Source organism: Scyliorhinus canicula, chromosome 19 (genome assembly GCF_902713615.1).
Source record: "Scyliorhinus canicula chromosome 19, sScyCan1.1, whole genome shotgun sequence".
NCBI lineage: Eukaryota > Metazoa > Chordata > Chondrichthyes > Carcharhiniformes > Scyliorhinidae > Scyliorhinus > Scyliorhinus canicula.
Genome location: NC_052164.1, coordinates 15,753,773 through 15,768,251, shown reverse-complemented (window position 1 = coordinate 15,768,251; position 14,479 = coordinate 15,753,773). Strand labels below are relative to the sequence as shown.

At 43.3% G+C, this 14,479-nt stretch overlaps 1 protein-coding gene across 7 annotated transcripts in view; it reads left to right on the top strand.

Moving 5' to 3' along the window:
* The window catches only part of znf385c (zinc finger protein 385C), a 468,492-nt gene extending 455,415 nt beyond the window's left edge, over positions 1–13,077 (top strand). For 6 of the 7 annotated variants that reach the window (XM_038778605.1, XM_038778607.1, XM_038778609.1 and 3 more), the window contains 3 exons: positions 3,237–3,424; positions 8,331–8,429; positions 10,560–13,077. In XM_038778605.1, the coding sequence (XP_038634533.1) occupies positions 3,237–3,424; positions 8,331–8,429; positions 10,560–10,772 (500 nt within the window). In that variant the 3' untranslated portion in view covers positions 10,773–13,077. The remainder of the gene's footprint in view (positions 1–3,236; positions 3,425–8,330; positions 8,430–10,559) is intronic. The other variant, XM_038778606.1, reaches the window with a different exon arrangement.
* The last annotated feature ends 1,402 nt before the right edge of the window (positions 13,078–14,479 follow it).

Sequence of the window (14,479 nt, the reverse complement as noted above, 5' to 3'; positions counted from 1 at the left end):
CGTGGAGGGACTCAAAGCCCCCGAAGACTGAGTGGTGGCTTGCGGACATGTCGAGTTTCCTGGGGATGGAAAAAATCAAGTTCGCCTTGAGGGGTTCTGTGCAGGGGTTCACCCGGAGGTGGCAACCATTTATTGACTTCTTTGCGGGAGAGTGAGCGTCAGCAGGGGGGGGGGGGGGGGGGGTTAGAGTAGAGTAGGAGGGAAAATATGGCGGGTAGTACCGGTGGGAGGGGAGCGGGCTTATGCAATATGTTACGGTGGAAGTATTGAAAGTACGTGGATGTTTGCACATTTTTGCCTTTTTTGCTTCCTTTCTGATGATGTCTGTAACTGTTTATAAAGCCAAAAACTACCTCAATAAAATTGTTTATTAAAAAAAAACATAGCATTAACAGCCATCCTACCACCAAGGCCCTGACAACGTATCGGCAATAGTACCGAAGACTTGTGTTCCAAAACTAGCCATGGTCATGTTTCAGTAAAGTTACAATACTGGCATCTGCCCAGAAATGTGGGAAATTTCCCAGATAAATCCTGTGCACTAAAAACAGAACAAATCCAACCCAACCAATTACCGCCCCATCAGCCTACTCCCAATCATTAGAAAAGTGACGCAATGGATTGTCAACAGTGTTATCAAGCGGCACTTACTCAACAATAACCTCCTCACTGATGTTTGGATTGAGTTCCATCAGGGCTACTCAGCTCCTGACTTCAGGAGCTTTTCTGATTGGAGGGCTATGACTAGTGGTGTTCCACAGGGATCAGTGCTGGGACCTTTGCTGTTCGTAGTATATATCAATGATTTGGAGGAAAATGTCAGAGGATACAGCAGGAGTTAGATTGTTTGGAGACTTGGGCGGCAAGATGGCAGATGGAGTTTAATCCGGACAAAGGCGAGGTAATGCATTTTGGAAGGTCTAATACAGGTAGGGAATATACAGTGAATGGTAGAACCTTCAAGAGTATTGACAGTCAGAGAGACCTTGGTGTACAGGTCCACAGGTCACTGAAAGGGGCAACACAGGTGGAGAAGGTAGTCAAGAAGGCATACGGCATGCTTGCCTTCATAGGCCGGGGCACTGAGTATAAGAATTGGCAAGTCATGTTTCAGCTGTATAGAACCTTAGTTAGGCCACACTTGGAGTATAGTGTTCAATTCTGGTCGCCACACTACCAGAAGGATGTGGAGGCTTTAGAGAGGGTGCAGAAGAGATTTACCAGGATGTTGCCTGGTATGGAGGACATTATATATGAGGAGAGGTTGGATAAACTTGGTTTGTTCTCACTGGAACGACGGAGGTTGAGGGACGACCTGATAGTGGTCTACAAAATTATGAGGGGCATAGGCAGAGTGGATAGTCAGAGACTTTTTCCCAGGGTAGAGGGGTGAATTACTGGGGGGCATAGGTTAAAGGTGCGAGTGGCAAGGTTTAGATGAGATGTACGAGGCAATTTTTTTTTACACAGAGGGTAGTGGATGCCTGGAACTCGCTGCTGGAGGAGGTGGTGGAAGCAGGGATGACAGGGACGTTTAAGGGGCACCTTGACAAATACATGAATAGGATGGGAATAGAGGAATATGGACCCAGGAAGTGTAGAAGATTTTAGTTTAGACAGGCAGATTTTAGTTTAGACAGGCAGCATGGTCGGCGCAGGCTTGGAGGGCCGAAGGGCCTGTTCCTGTGCTGTGCGTTTCTTTGTTCTTTGTTCATTGTAGCCTTTTCACATGCATGGGCAGAAGAGCAGAACTTCAGAGGTGAGGTGAGAGTCGCTGTGCCAGACATCAAAGCAGAATTTGACCGAGTATGGCATCAAGGGGCCCCAGCAAAGCTAAAGTCTGTGAGAATCGGGGGGAAACCCTCCACTTGTTGAAGTTGCACCTAACACAAAGGAAGGTGGTTGTGATTTTCACTTCAACACCGGGGCATCATCTTTGGAGATACTCATGGTAGTGACCAAGACCCAACCATCTTCAGCTGTTTTATCAATGACCTTCCTGCCATCATAAGGTCAGAAGTGGGGATGTTCGCTGATGATTGCACAATGTTCAGCACCATTTGCTACTCCTCATGTAGTGAAGCAGTCCCTGCACAATATGTAGCAAGTCCTGAACAATAACCAGACTTGGCTGACAAGTGACAAGTAACATTTGCACCACACAGGTGCCAAGCAACGATCATTTCCAAAAAAAATTGGAATCAACCATCTCCCTTTGACAGTCAATGGCATTACTGTTGCTGAACCCCTCACTATCAATATCCTGGGGATTGCCATTAACCAGAAACTGAAGTGGACGAGCCATATAAACCCTGTGGCTACAAGAGCAGGTCAGAGGCTGCGAATCGTGTGTTGAGTAACTCACCTCCAGGTTCATTATCTGCAAAGCACAATTCAGGAGTGTGACAGAAGACTATCCGCTTGGCTGAATGAGTGCGGCTCCAAGAACACTCACGAAGCTTGACATCATGCAGGACAAAGAAGCCCGCTTGACTGGCACCCCATCCACCACATTAACCATTCAATCCCTCCTCCACCGATGCACAGTGGCAGCAGTGTGTACCAGCTACAGGATGCACTGCAGCAACTCACCAACATTGCTTCCAAACCCGTGACCTCTACCACCTAGAAAGACAAGGGAGGCAGGTGCATGGGAACATCACCACCTTGACGATCCCCTCCAAGCCACACACCATCCTGATTTGAAACACAGTACCTTCACTCACTGTGTAAAAATCCTAACAGCATTATGAGTCTACCTACAACACATGAACTGCAGTACTTCAAGAAGGCAGCTCACCACCACCTTCTCAAGGGCAATGAGGGAGGGTCAATAAATACCGGTCTCGTCTGCGATGCCCACATCCCATGAACGAATTACAAAAACTTGTGTTGTGGAAATATCCAACTTAAAACAATCATTAACCTATAAAACGAGGGACTTCACTAGTTCTACAAATGTGAGAACTATAAGGCATCAATGCACGTCACATCAGAGCAAGATATCAATTTCTTCCATAGGTTCTGATTTTAAAAAATCTGCATTCTAATCATGAACAATCTCTAGTTATCTGAACTTCTATTTCAGTCAACTGAATTTGAAGAGGTTGACTGTCGAATGGTTTTGTCTGATCGTGTATATTTATAAAACCTTGCTGGCCAGTCGTGCTGTAATTAAAAAATGCATTGTTAAGTCTGATGTGTTGCAAAATAATTTTCTGGTTCTTTCTGTTAAGGGTCCAAGCATAAGTCAATGCTGCAGGGGCAGAACAGTCACAACAGAAGAAGCCGACTGAGACTCTTCCCGCGGACTTTGTACAAAACCAAACGCATCGGGAACAAAGGGAGCATTGGCCTACAGAGCAAGGCTTTTCACTGCAATATCTGCGAAATATATGTCAACTCTGAAACACAACTCAAACAGGTGGGTTAAAGTTAGAAATAATTCTCCTGGAACCCAGGAAGTTGAGGTCTCAAATCTTACTTTGTGCGTTCATCAAAAGAATCGCATTACTTAAAGACTGATTGATATGGATCTGAAGTTGATTGGGTAAATGTTGTTTCTGAAGCAGCCCCGATAGTAAAGCTCTTTTCGGCGCTTTTGTGAAGTCAGATGCAACCTGCTTTACTGAGTTCCAAGCAAGCAGCTTTAGTGGAGTGAGTGTTCCTTTATCCAATTGCAATCTATTTTAATCCAACACCTCAGCATGCGCTGTTTGTGTAAATACAGACTTTTGGGCAGTAGCCATTTTACTCACCACATGGAACATACATTCCTCTGAATGTCTGCTTATGCCACCCCTCCCCTAACAACTCCACTACTGATATGAGTGGGCTTCCCAGCCCTAAAAGATTTAAGCCATGAGACGATAAAACATCGGAGCGGAAGTAAACCATTCAGCCCATCGAGTCTGTTCCGCCATTCAATGGAATCATGACTAATCTGATGTGATAATCCTCAACACTATTCCACCTTATCCCCATAACCCTTGATTACCTTACTGATTAAACATCTGTCTATCTCAGCCTTGAATATACTTACAGCTTTCTGCGGGAAAGAATTCTACATATTCAATACCCCCTGAGAGAAGAAATTCATAGAATCCCTACAGTGCAGAAGGAGATCATTCGGCCCATTGAGTCTGCACCGACGCTTTGAAAGAGCAGCCTAACTAGGCACAATATCCCACCCTATTCCCGTAACCCAGTATCCCCACCTAACCTTTTGGACACTAAGGGGCAATTTAGCATTGCCGATCCACCTAACCGGCACATCTTTGGACTGTGGGAGGAAACCTGAGCACTCGCTGACATGGGGAGAAAGTGCAAACTCCACACAAACCTGTCGTCCGAGGTCAGAATAGAACCTGAGTTCCTGGCGCTGTGAGCAGCAGTGCTAACCACTGTGCCATCCTCCTCATTCCCTGTCTTAAATGGGCGACCCCTTATTCTGCGATTATGCCCTCTGGTCCTAGACTCTCCCACAAGGGGAAAGAACCCCTCAGTGTCTATCCTGGCAAGGTTAATCTCCCAAACAACTCAGGAGGAAAACCTTCTGACTGTTCAAATTTTATGAAATTATCTAAAAAATATTGGAACTACGAGAAAAGGCTATTTGACGCTATAGGGTCGCTGGAGGCAGAAGGTATGGTGATGGAACCTCCAGGAATACATCCAGCCATATCCCTCAAATCTGGAATTCTCTTCAACTTCTCACTCTTGTTACCCCCATGACAGCCTATTCCAAAGCCTAACTTTCTGACCTTGCCTATGGAAATGGCCCATCATTTCTCTTCCTCTTCCAGCTCAGATTCTCCAACTGCTCTGCAATGTTTCTCAGGACGTTTTATCACAGGAAAGAGGCTACCAAGTTTCATTCTGGTGCAAATCATTTAAAATATTGGGCCATTGCATGTCATCAGTTATTTAGAGATGACAACCAATTGTAACTCTTTGATCTTATTCCTTAATTCCCCTGACTACTAACTTCTAACACTGACTTGTTGCAACCTGTAAGGGGTGAGGCTGTTTAGCACACTGGGCTAAATCGCTGGCTTTGAAAAGCAGACCAAGCAGGCCAGCAGCACGGTAACAGCCTTCTCGAACAGGCGCCGGAATGTGGTGACTAGGGGCTTTTCACAGTAACTTAATTGAAGCCTACTCGTGACAATAAGCAATTTTTTTCATTTCATTTCAGAATGTACAAATCCCTAAGTGCACACAATTTCAATAGCTCAACTCAGTATCTAACAGTATGCACGTGCAGGCCACTGTTCAAACAAGATTATTTATAGTGGGTGGTTTCAGTGCGTACCTGAAACTTTCAACAAAAATATACATGTTATTTTAACTCGACATCTACACCCCTCAGTTTTGTTTCTGTCTTTGACAAACACAGGGAAGTTTGGCCATTCAATGGTAAGGAATAAACACATCTGGCAACAGGAAATATTCACTATGAAGCTATGGATTGTTAGAAATATGCATGTTCATTTCTGAGTTGAGGTAATTTGTACACATTAGCTGTGTTTAATAAATTGGGCTAAAATGGCAGCTTGAGGATTTATATGTGCAGTGTATGAGGCTCAAAGGGACACAGTGGGTGGCATCCCTGCCTCTCAGCTAGACACTCTGGGTTAAAGCCCAACCCACCAGGACTTGGTGGCGTTCATAATGTTGCCAGACTGGTTGACATTGGTCTACAACTCCTTCCAACGCACGCCATTGAGCAAGAGAGATTCCTGATAATGTGATGGAAAGAACATTGGGGCCACTACCACCACCACCCATAGCTCCAGCATGTGGAAAGTGCATGTTGCCACAATACCTCGGACAACCTGAGTAAACTATACCACGCACAAGGCTCAATCTCTAGGCTGTGCTTCCATTCACCCTAAGCCTAATTCTACTTTCATAGTTGAAACCATATCAGCCTCGCCCAGGCAATGAAACGTATCTCTCTATAGTAGAGAAAGGTGGGATGTATTTCCTACAGTTTCCATAGTTAGCTGAGAGCCAGTGCAATTCATCATCATTCTGAAAGCCGATTCGGAATGCCAGTTTTTAGCAAGACACAGGCCGGAATTCTCCGGCCTTTGGGATTCTCTGTTCCCGACGGCAGCGGCCTCCCGATCCCAGGTTTCCCGGCGACGTGGGGAGGCTTCAATGGGAAATCCCATCGCAAAATAGCACTTGAATATCCTGGCACGCTTCTCATTCCCACAAAGGCAGACAGAGAGAGTATTGTAGCGTCCTCCTTGATGAACCAGCTTAAAACTTGTCGTGAGTTCTGTGAGAGAGCTGTTGTGAGGAGTGAGATGGAGAGGTGGGAGCAAACTGCAAAAGCTGAAGGATTCAGAGGATCCTCTGTCACAATCTAAACTGGCAGATTCTAATTGGACACGACCAAATCATAGATGGTGCCACGTTCTTTTCATTGGTTACAACTCCTGAATGAAACTACAGAACAAAGCATGGCTGCACATGGCGGCTAATAAGCAATATCTTATTTTATGAAATTGCAGCTTCTCCTATGTACTTCTGTCAACAATGATATTGGTGATGGAACCATCAATTTAGCGAACACGTGTAGTTGGATCTGAACAGAGGCTTTAATACACTTACAATAGAGCCAGCCTATTTGCCGTTGAACTTCAGGTGAAATGGCAGGCTGGCTCTAAGGCACTGATCTTTATACATCGGTCCCAGGGGGAGGAGTCCTGGGCGGAGCCAAGGGAGGAGCCCAGTACAACTCTCGCGTACTCCCAGAGTGACTTCCCCTGGTGGTCGGACAGTGCAACTGCACTTACAATGGGTAGATAACGAACATATATACATGGAGTGATATTGGCAACTATATATAGTGTGAATCACATTCACCACAATTGGTTCTGATCATTAGCTTTTCACTAACTTTGAAGAAACCTATCCACAAAGATCTAGCGATCTCTATGCGGCAGAACTCTCTCCCAAACAGCACTGTGGGTGTCACTATGCACGGACAGCAGGGGTTCAAGAAGGCAGCTCACCACCACCTTCTGAAAGGCAATTAAGGATGGGCAATAAATGCTGACCTAACCAACAATCCGCAAATACCATTAAATCATTTTTTTTCAATTTCCCATCTCCCACGGCAGTTTAAATTTGCTGCAAGCAAGGTAAGCAGCAAATCACATTGAAGTATTCTCACAGACAATAAATCAGGAAATCAAAAGCACTTATGGTTCTTTCACCTTTCATTTAAAATTTTGCAGAGAACACAATGAATTGGGCAGCATGGTAGCATGGTGGTTAGCATCAATGCTTCACAGCTCCAGGGTCCCAGGTTCGATTCCCGGCTGGGTCACTGTCTGTGTGGAGTCTGCACGTCCTCCCCGTGTGTGCGTGGGTTTCCTCCGGGTGCTCCGGTTTCCTCCCACAGTCCAAAGATGTGCGGGTTAGGTGGATTGGCCATGCTAAATTGCCCGTAGTGTCCTAATAGCAAGGTTAAGGGGGGGCAGTTGTTGGGTTACGGGTAAAGGGTGGATACGTGGATTTGAGTAGGGTGATCATTGCTCGGCACAACATCGAGGGCCGAAGGGCCTGTTCTGTGCTGTACTGTTCTATGTCTATGTCTATGTCTATGTTTGGGACACCCACATGGGATTTAGGTAGAAGCTAAATATTTTCTAAAATTAAAAACGTGTGTAATTTCTTATCAAAGTGGAGAAATTCGTCATTCAACATCGACAAAACTACTGTTTTATGGCCAGGGAGATTGTCTGGCAATAATTTGTAATTCATTACATCATTAAAAACCCAGTTACATCCTCTTCAACGAAGTGTAACTTTTTCAAGGGTTTTTGCAGTAGGTTTGACGGCATTAGAGTGCAAGTTCTCATCGTTCCCCAGATTTCCCATTGATTGCAGTCTGGGGGACCTCAACCTGTGTACCCTCTGGAGAAGCGTGGAATCAATGACAGCAACTTGTGGGTATCCCTGTTTAACTGTGCATGTGCGGACTCCAGAAATTGCTGTCAGTTTCAGAGGAGTAATGACAGTGACACTTGTGCCGCCATTACTTTCGCAGAATCCAGGCTGTTCCATTTAATGTGGAGTCTGATGGATCAAGTCATTTTGAGGCTTGCCCTTTTACAGCAGATCTCTTAAACCGATTTAAAAGTTAACGTCAAATGTTATGTAAAAGTTGCATGAAGACAAAGGGCAAGCAATATTAACTTAATATACTGTTGTTATACAATGTTAATATTGTGCTTTCACCAAAATGACTGAACAAAGTCTTTCTTTCAAGCACTCTGTTTATTTTTAAGTCTGCTTGATTTCCAATGCAGCACATGACTAGTAGAAGACATAAGGAGAGGCTTACAGGAAAACCATCTAAGCCCAAGTACAGTCCATTTACCAAGCTTCAACAGACTGCGGTGTTGGCGGTGAGCACTCTAGTCCCAGTTTGTTTATTGACATATTTGGAGGATTGGGTAATGACTGCACAGTTTTGTTAACCTTGTTGACTACTTCTTTCATAGAGGCACCAACGCATTCTGAACATATTACTCCAACTTGGCTGGCTTCTCCAACGACTGAATGCTGGCACATACAATGAGCAAGCCAGTCTATGAAAGTTTGCTATACCACAATATGCATTGAACAAAAACATGATCATATGTATATTGGTTTCTCAAGGAAACACGATCGTCCTGAGAGGTCAACAAAAATGATTTAAATAGAACTGTGCTATGCAAAAAGAATTAAGCAACACTTGATTCAATTGTCACTTGACATTCCTGTACTCTTAAGCACCATTTCGCTCAACACTTAAGTAATTCTGTCAAGACTATGATCCAGAATGATAATCTGTCCCATGAAGACGTCTATGAACTTAGGTTAACAATGACCTCAGTTGCGGCGATCTGTTTATGTCAATGTGTTGTATTAATAAACTCACACTTTGCGATCCTGCAGGCCAAACTAACAACAATTTGTTTTATTGCAATTTAAAATTAGGAATACATGGGAAAAGAAACCAAAATAAATTTGGTAATATTAAAATAATGCAACAAACTAACATAAGTGTAATGAGCCACATGTTGCTAAATTACTTTATTTAGAAAGTAACTTTTGCAAAATGTCAATTAAAAATTAAGCTCTGAATAGGCAACTATTGCCTGCCTTCATTTTCTTTCACCAAGGTGCTCATGATGCACTTATATCTACCTTCACTTTACAAAGTTTCCCCTCCTGGCACAGTTTTAGGTTTGAGGATGAGCTAAACTTCAGCGCAAGTCTACTCGAGAAAATGTCTTTCATGTTAATATTTACACACAAACTTGCTAAAGTTACCCTTCAAAAATTCAATGTAAGGCCATTGGATATAGAACAATGATAACTATCCCTTGAACAGTATGCTTAGAACAGTTAAATACAAAGTACAATATTGGACAATATATATTGTGCCCAGCCTGGAAATCGAACTTCCAAGGCTAATATCCCGTGCCTTAGCACAATATTTACCAACTTCCCTCGAGAAAGATAAGCTCAGGGGTGGGATTCTCCATCCTGCCAGCCCCGTTTTCCAGCACAGCATTCCCCCACCGGCAGCGGGATTCTCCATTTCCATTATGGCCACCCCCATGCCATTGGGAAATCCGGGGGCATGGGTGCGCTGCCAGCTATGCGGAGGACCCTGTAGCAGATTTTTTAAATATTGTTTTTTTAGAGTTCCACTGTAATGGTTATAAAGTATGAGGAAAAATACATGTAAAGGGTAAAAAAGTCAGCATCACTTATATGCAGTATTATCGCAACAGCAACAAACTGAAGTCAGGGTGAGACCAGTAAAATGACGCAATACCCTTTGAGCGGAAACTTGCAACTATTTCCATAGAAGCAGAGAAGGCAAATAGTAAAATTGGAGGTTTTAAAAATTATGAAGATTTTGCTTTATTTTTGTCAGTGGAAGCTATCGCCTCGGGTTGGCATGTTAGTGACAAAGGTTTGTCAACTAAAAATTGTCATTGGGAGAGTGAACAGAGATTGCGAAAAACTGCTTTATTAAGGGATGCTGGGATATAAAGTACTTTTCCACAGGGAGTAGTTGAGGCAGAGGCCATAGCAGCTTCTGAAGGCAAAGTGGTTAAATAATTTTAAATGGAAAAAGATGTAGCCAGAAAGAGAGCTGGACAGTGTTCCGGATGTCATTGTAAACAGGCAGTATGGATACAATGGGCCAAATGGCCTCCTTCTGTGCTGTAAAGAATATGCAAAACAGGAACAGGGATCATAAACTCGAGCTTGCCCAGTAATTCAGTCCGATCAGGGCTGATTTTCTGCCTTAACTCCACTTTCCTGTATCTCTTGACTCCCATGGTGTCCAGAAAAAGTTGGATTGATAACGGTGAAATGCCTAAGGCAAGATTAAGTGAATATATGAATGACGGTAGCATGTTGAGAGTCTTGATGAGGACTCAGCTGAGAAGAAGCATAAGTGAAGTTATTTTGGTCCAGTATTAGCAGGAGTGGTTGGGACAACTTAATCATTTTTATTTATTTTCTTTCATCAGACAAAGATGGCCTTTCAGAAGCATCTCACAAAACCATTGGCAACTGGTTTCTTACCAAATCCTCTAACAGCAGCTGCAGTCTGTGCTCTGCCGAACCTCGCCCTCCGGCCCGCCACACTCTTCCAGACACCATTTCTTGGACCAGCTTTCTTCAGAGCCATGCCAGGCCCTCTGAGGGCAACACATACACCATTTCTTTTTGCACCATATTGACTTCAGGGTTCAAATCATTACAGACATTTTGAAAAATGAAAGGGAACTATGCAGTCATAAATGTGAACGTTATAAGTTATATGCATGGCAGGACTCTGCCTCCTTGCTTTAACATCTATAATCAGCAGTTTTATACTGCAAATATATTTAGATGAACTTCATATTAAGAAAATATGGTTTCAGTTACAAAGACAGTTTCAAAACTGATGTAGATGTGCGTAGATTTCTGGTAGAACCATGGGTTACCAGTCTATTTTGCACAATATTTTTGTGAGTTCTTTAAACATGTGTGTCATTAGTAAAGATATTCTGTGCGAGGGCGTTTTTTTTTATATAGAAAAAGAGACAAAAATCCAAAAAAAGAACACTTTGAAGAAAAATGGTTTTGAAACCAAAATGGTTGATGAAAAATCAATAGCACATCACCGGACATGCTGCTGTTCACGCAAAGAAGCCTGAACTTAAGCACACGTGTGGCCCCAGTTCAGTTGTCTCAGTTGGGTTGATAACATGGAGGAAATGAAATGTCCGTCCCCCCCCCCCCCCCCCCCCTTTCAGCTAAGAGTACATTTTTCAATATAGAAGTTCAGGAGAAAACTTGAAGGCAATGATGCCAAGAGGCTCAGTGTTACAACTGACTTTCCTGTACTCAACCATCATCCATCAGTTATCATCGCCCATCATGAAGGGAGCTCCACAAATGTCAAGCCCATGTTTAACGGCTGGGAATGGATGGATCAGAAATTTAATCTGAAAGGTTTCAGGGCACTAGCCAATTTGATGATAATTGGAATAATGAGCACACTGTCTATGTGTATTGAGTTTATTGCTAACTGCTTTTGAAAATCTAACAAGAAAATAAGGCAATATCAGATAACTATATATGTTCCAACAATTCAGATTGATAGGTTACCGCCATTTTTAATAAATTCTATTTAAAACATCTTGATAACATTCAAAGCGAATTATTTGCTTAAGACTTGAATTTATGGTTTATGTCACACAAGCCATTTTGTTTTCTGGCAAAGTTCAGAGTTTATGTTTTAATGTTCAGTGTTTTCACAAACTTGCCTCATAGAGGCACATTTTCTAATTACAAGTGCCAGCGTTTTGAGGAGCTTTGAGACTAAGCAAAACGCTTTGGATAATGAATTGTATTTACAGCACAGTTGCAGTTGCTGTGTCAGCAAACCCAAATTAAAACTGGGACAAAATTCTTTTCAGTTAGACGAAAAGTCATTTGGTGTTCGCTATTTTACCTCAAATAGTTTTATTTATTTGAGGTTTAGAATTCGGTTTGGACATTCCACGTCAGCAGTAAGGCTACCGAGGATGCAGCATAGGCATTTTGCCAAAGGAAGTAACTGTTTATTTGTCTAACTTGGTCTTCCAACCATACGAGTACCTCTCTGAGGAGAGGGGTTGACTCAGGAGGAGCAGCTGCCATTCTGTCTGCTTTCAGAGAGGAGAATGTCGCAGAATTCCATAGTCCTCGGAGGTTCTGGAACTCCCTCCATCCTACTTGCCTCCTCCATTTTGCGTGGCTTAGGATAGAAGTTCAGCATAGGAACTAGCTTCCACAGGAATTATTGTACTGTTTTGCTATGTAGTTTATATGGGTGGGATATTGACCTTGCTACGGTTTGTTCTACGGTTTCTGGTGGCCCCCACTGTTGATATTCTGCAATGATCATTTTGTTGCCCCTATACAAATATGTTATAAAAACTGAATTGACTATTAGTTTCATATCGAAGCTAATTGCATTCATAGTACTCAATGTTATAGCGTTGGTTTTGGGGGCAAAACTTACTAAAAGGAACTGTTTGTTTAATAAGTGGTCTTTGCGCTATCCCCTCAGTTCTTATGCTTTTTCTTCAGTTGTGTTAGGAAAACACCCTCCCACAGCTCCAGATCCACCTGCATCTTTCTTAATGTGAGATTGAAACAAACACTGTGAATATCATCCTCATAATCTCAGACTTCCCACTGTGAATATCATTGTACCAAAAACGTCCAAACGTCATCGGTCAATGGGCCGTAGTTCTTGTGTCTGTCTGTTGTTAACTACTTGGAGTCATGTGAGCGCGTACCTCCATTTGGTTAGAGAACAAGCGAGGATTGAAGACAAATGTTCTCTTTGGGCTGTCACTTCTGTGAAATTTGAAATATAGAAGTAACTGTTGAAAAGTATTTTGATAATAGCTATTTTTCTGTCAATGCCGGCTGCCACCAGTCCGTCAAACCCCCGGAACCTGGATGAAAATGTAAAATTTCAAGTTTAATAAATCAAAGGCTGGTCTTCCACACAAGTCACCTTCATTTTTATCTGCAGAATAAAATCGCGGTGGAACCTGGAAATTTTCATGCTTTCTGTTCCTGCTAGTTTTGCACCTTAACCCTGAGCCTGTGGCAAAAATGGGGGCAGGGGGGCATAAATGTCCCGAATTTCCTCAGGAACGAGCACAGCCGTTGGTCTGGAACTTGGCTGGCTGTTCCTGCTGCAATTGGGTTGGCACTTTCTGAGCAAGGGAGTGGCGCCGATCAGCCTGTGGCGGTACCGGTTGCTTGATTGGAGTTCTAATGTTCTGGGAAAATGGGCCATTGAAATGTAAACGAGCGGGGGTTTTGGTCAGGTCTGGTTACCTGTGTTTTAGGTACACATAGGCTGTGTATCTGTCTGAGTCCTGGGATTGGCCGTAATTCCCATGGTCCTTTGCAGGTGGCATCTTAGATGACTACACTACCTTCCTTGGTTAAACAGTATTTAGTATCTCACAAAAAAAGCCTTGGTTTTGACATTGTAACAAACATGACCTTCTAGCTAATCTCCCTGCCCAGTCGAAAGGCAGTGCCTGGGTTGGTCAGCTGTAACAGGAGCTGTCAAGTTGTGGCATGCAAAGAGAACAAACTGTTGAAGCATCTCGGCTGGAACAAATAGAGGTGAGTCAACGCTATGAATGGAAATATTGATTTTTAATTCCGGTTTTAGATCCTAGATTTTATTTCTAATGTGATGAATATATTTTTATGAGAGACGCTCAGTTCTCAAATGTGCACCAATTCCAGGATCATCCTGGAATGCAAACTACCCCTGCGCTCTCTTCTCCATCTCACTGAAACCCTACACCTGCTTTTTCCATGCTCACCTCAATTAATTTAATTTAATTTAATTTCATAATTTTTAATTTTAAAAAAAATAATTTTTATTGTCACAAGTATGGTAGCATTGTGGATAGCATAATTGCTTCACAGCTCCAGGGTCCCAGGTTCGATTCCGGCTTGGGTCACTGCCTGTGCGGAGTCTGCACATCCTCCCCGTGTCTGCGTGGGTTTCCTCCGGGTGCTCCGGTTTCCTCCCACAGTCCAAAGATGTGCAGGTTAGGTGGATTGGCCATGATAAATTGCCTTTAGTGTCCAAAATTGCCCTTAGTGTTGGGTGAGGTTACTGGGTTATGGGGATAGGGTGGAGGTGTTGACCTCGGGTAGGGTGCTCTTTCCAAGAGCCGGTGCAGACTCGATGGGCCGAGTGGCCTCCTTCTGCACTGTAAATTCTATGATAAAGTAGGCTTACATTAACACTGCAATAAAGTTACTGTGAAAAGCCCCTAGTCGCCACCTTCTGACGCCCGTTCGGGTACACGAAGGGAGAATTCAGAATGCCCAAATTACCTAACAGCAAGTCTTTCAGGACTTGTGGGAGGAAATC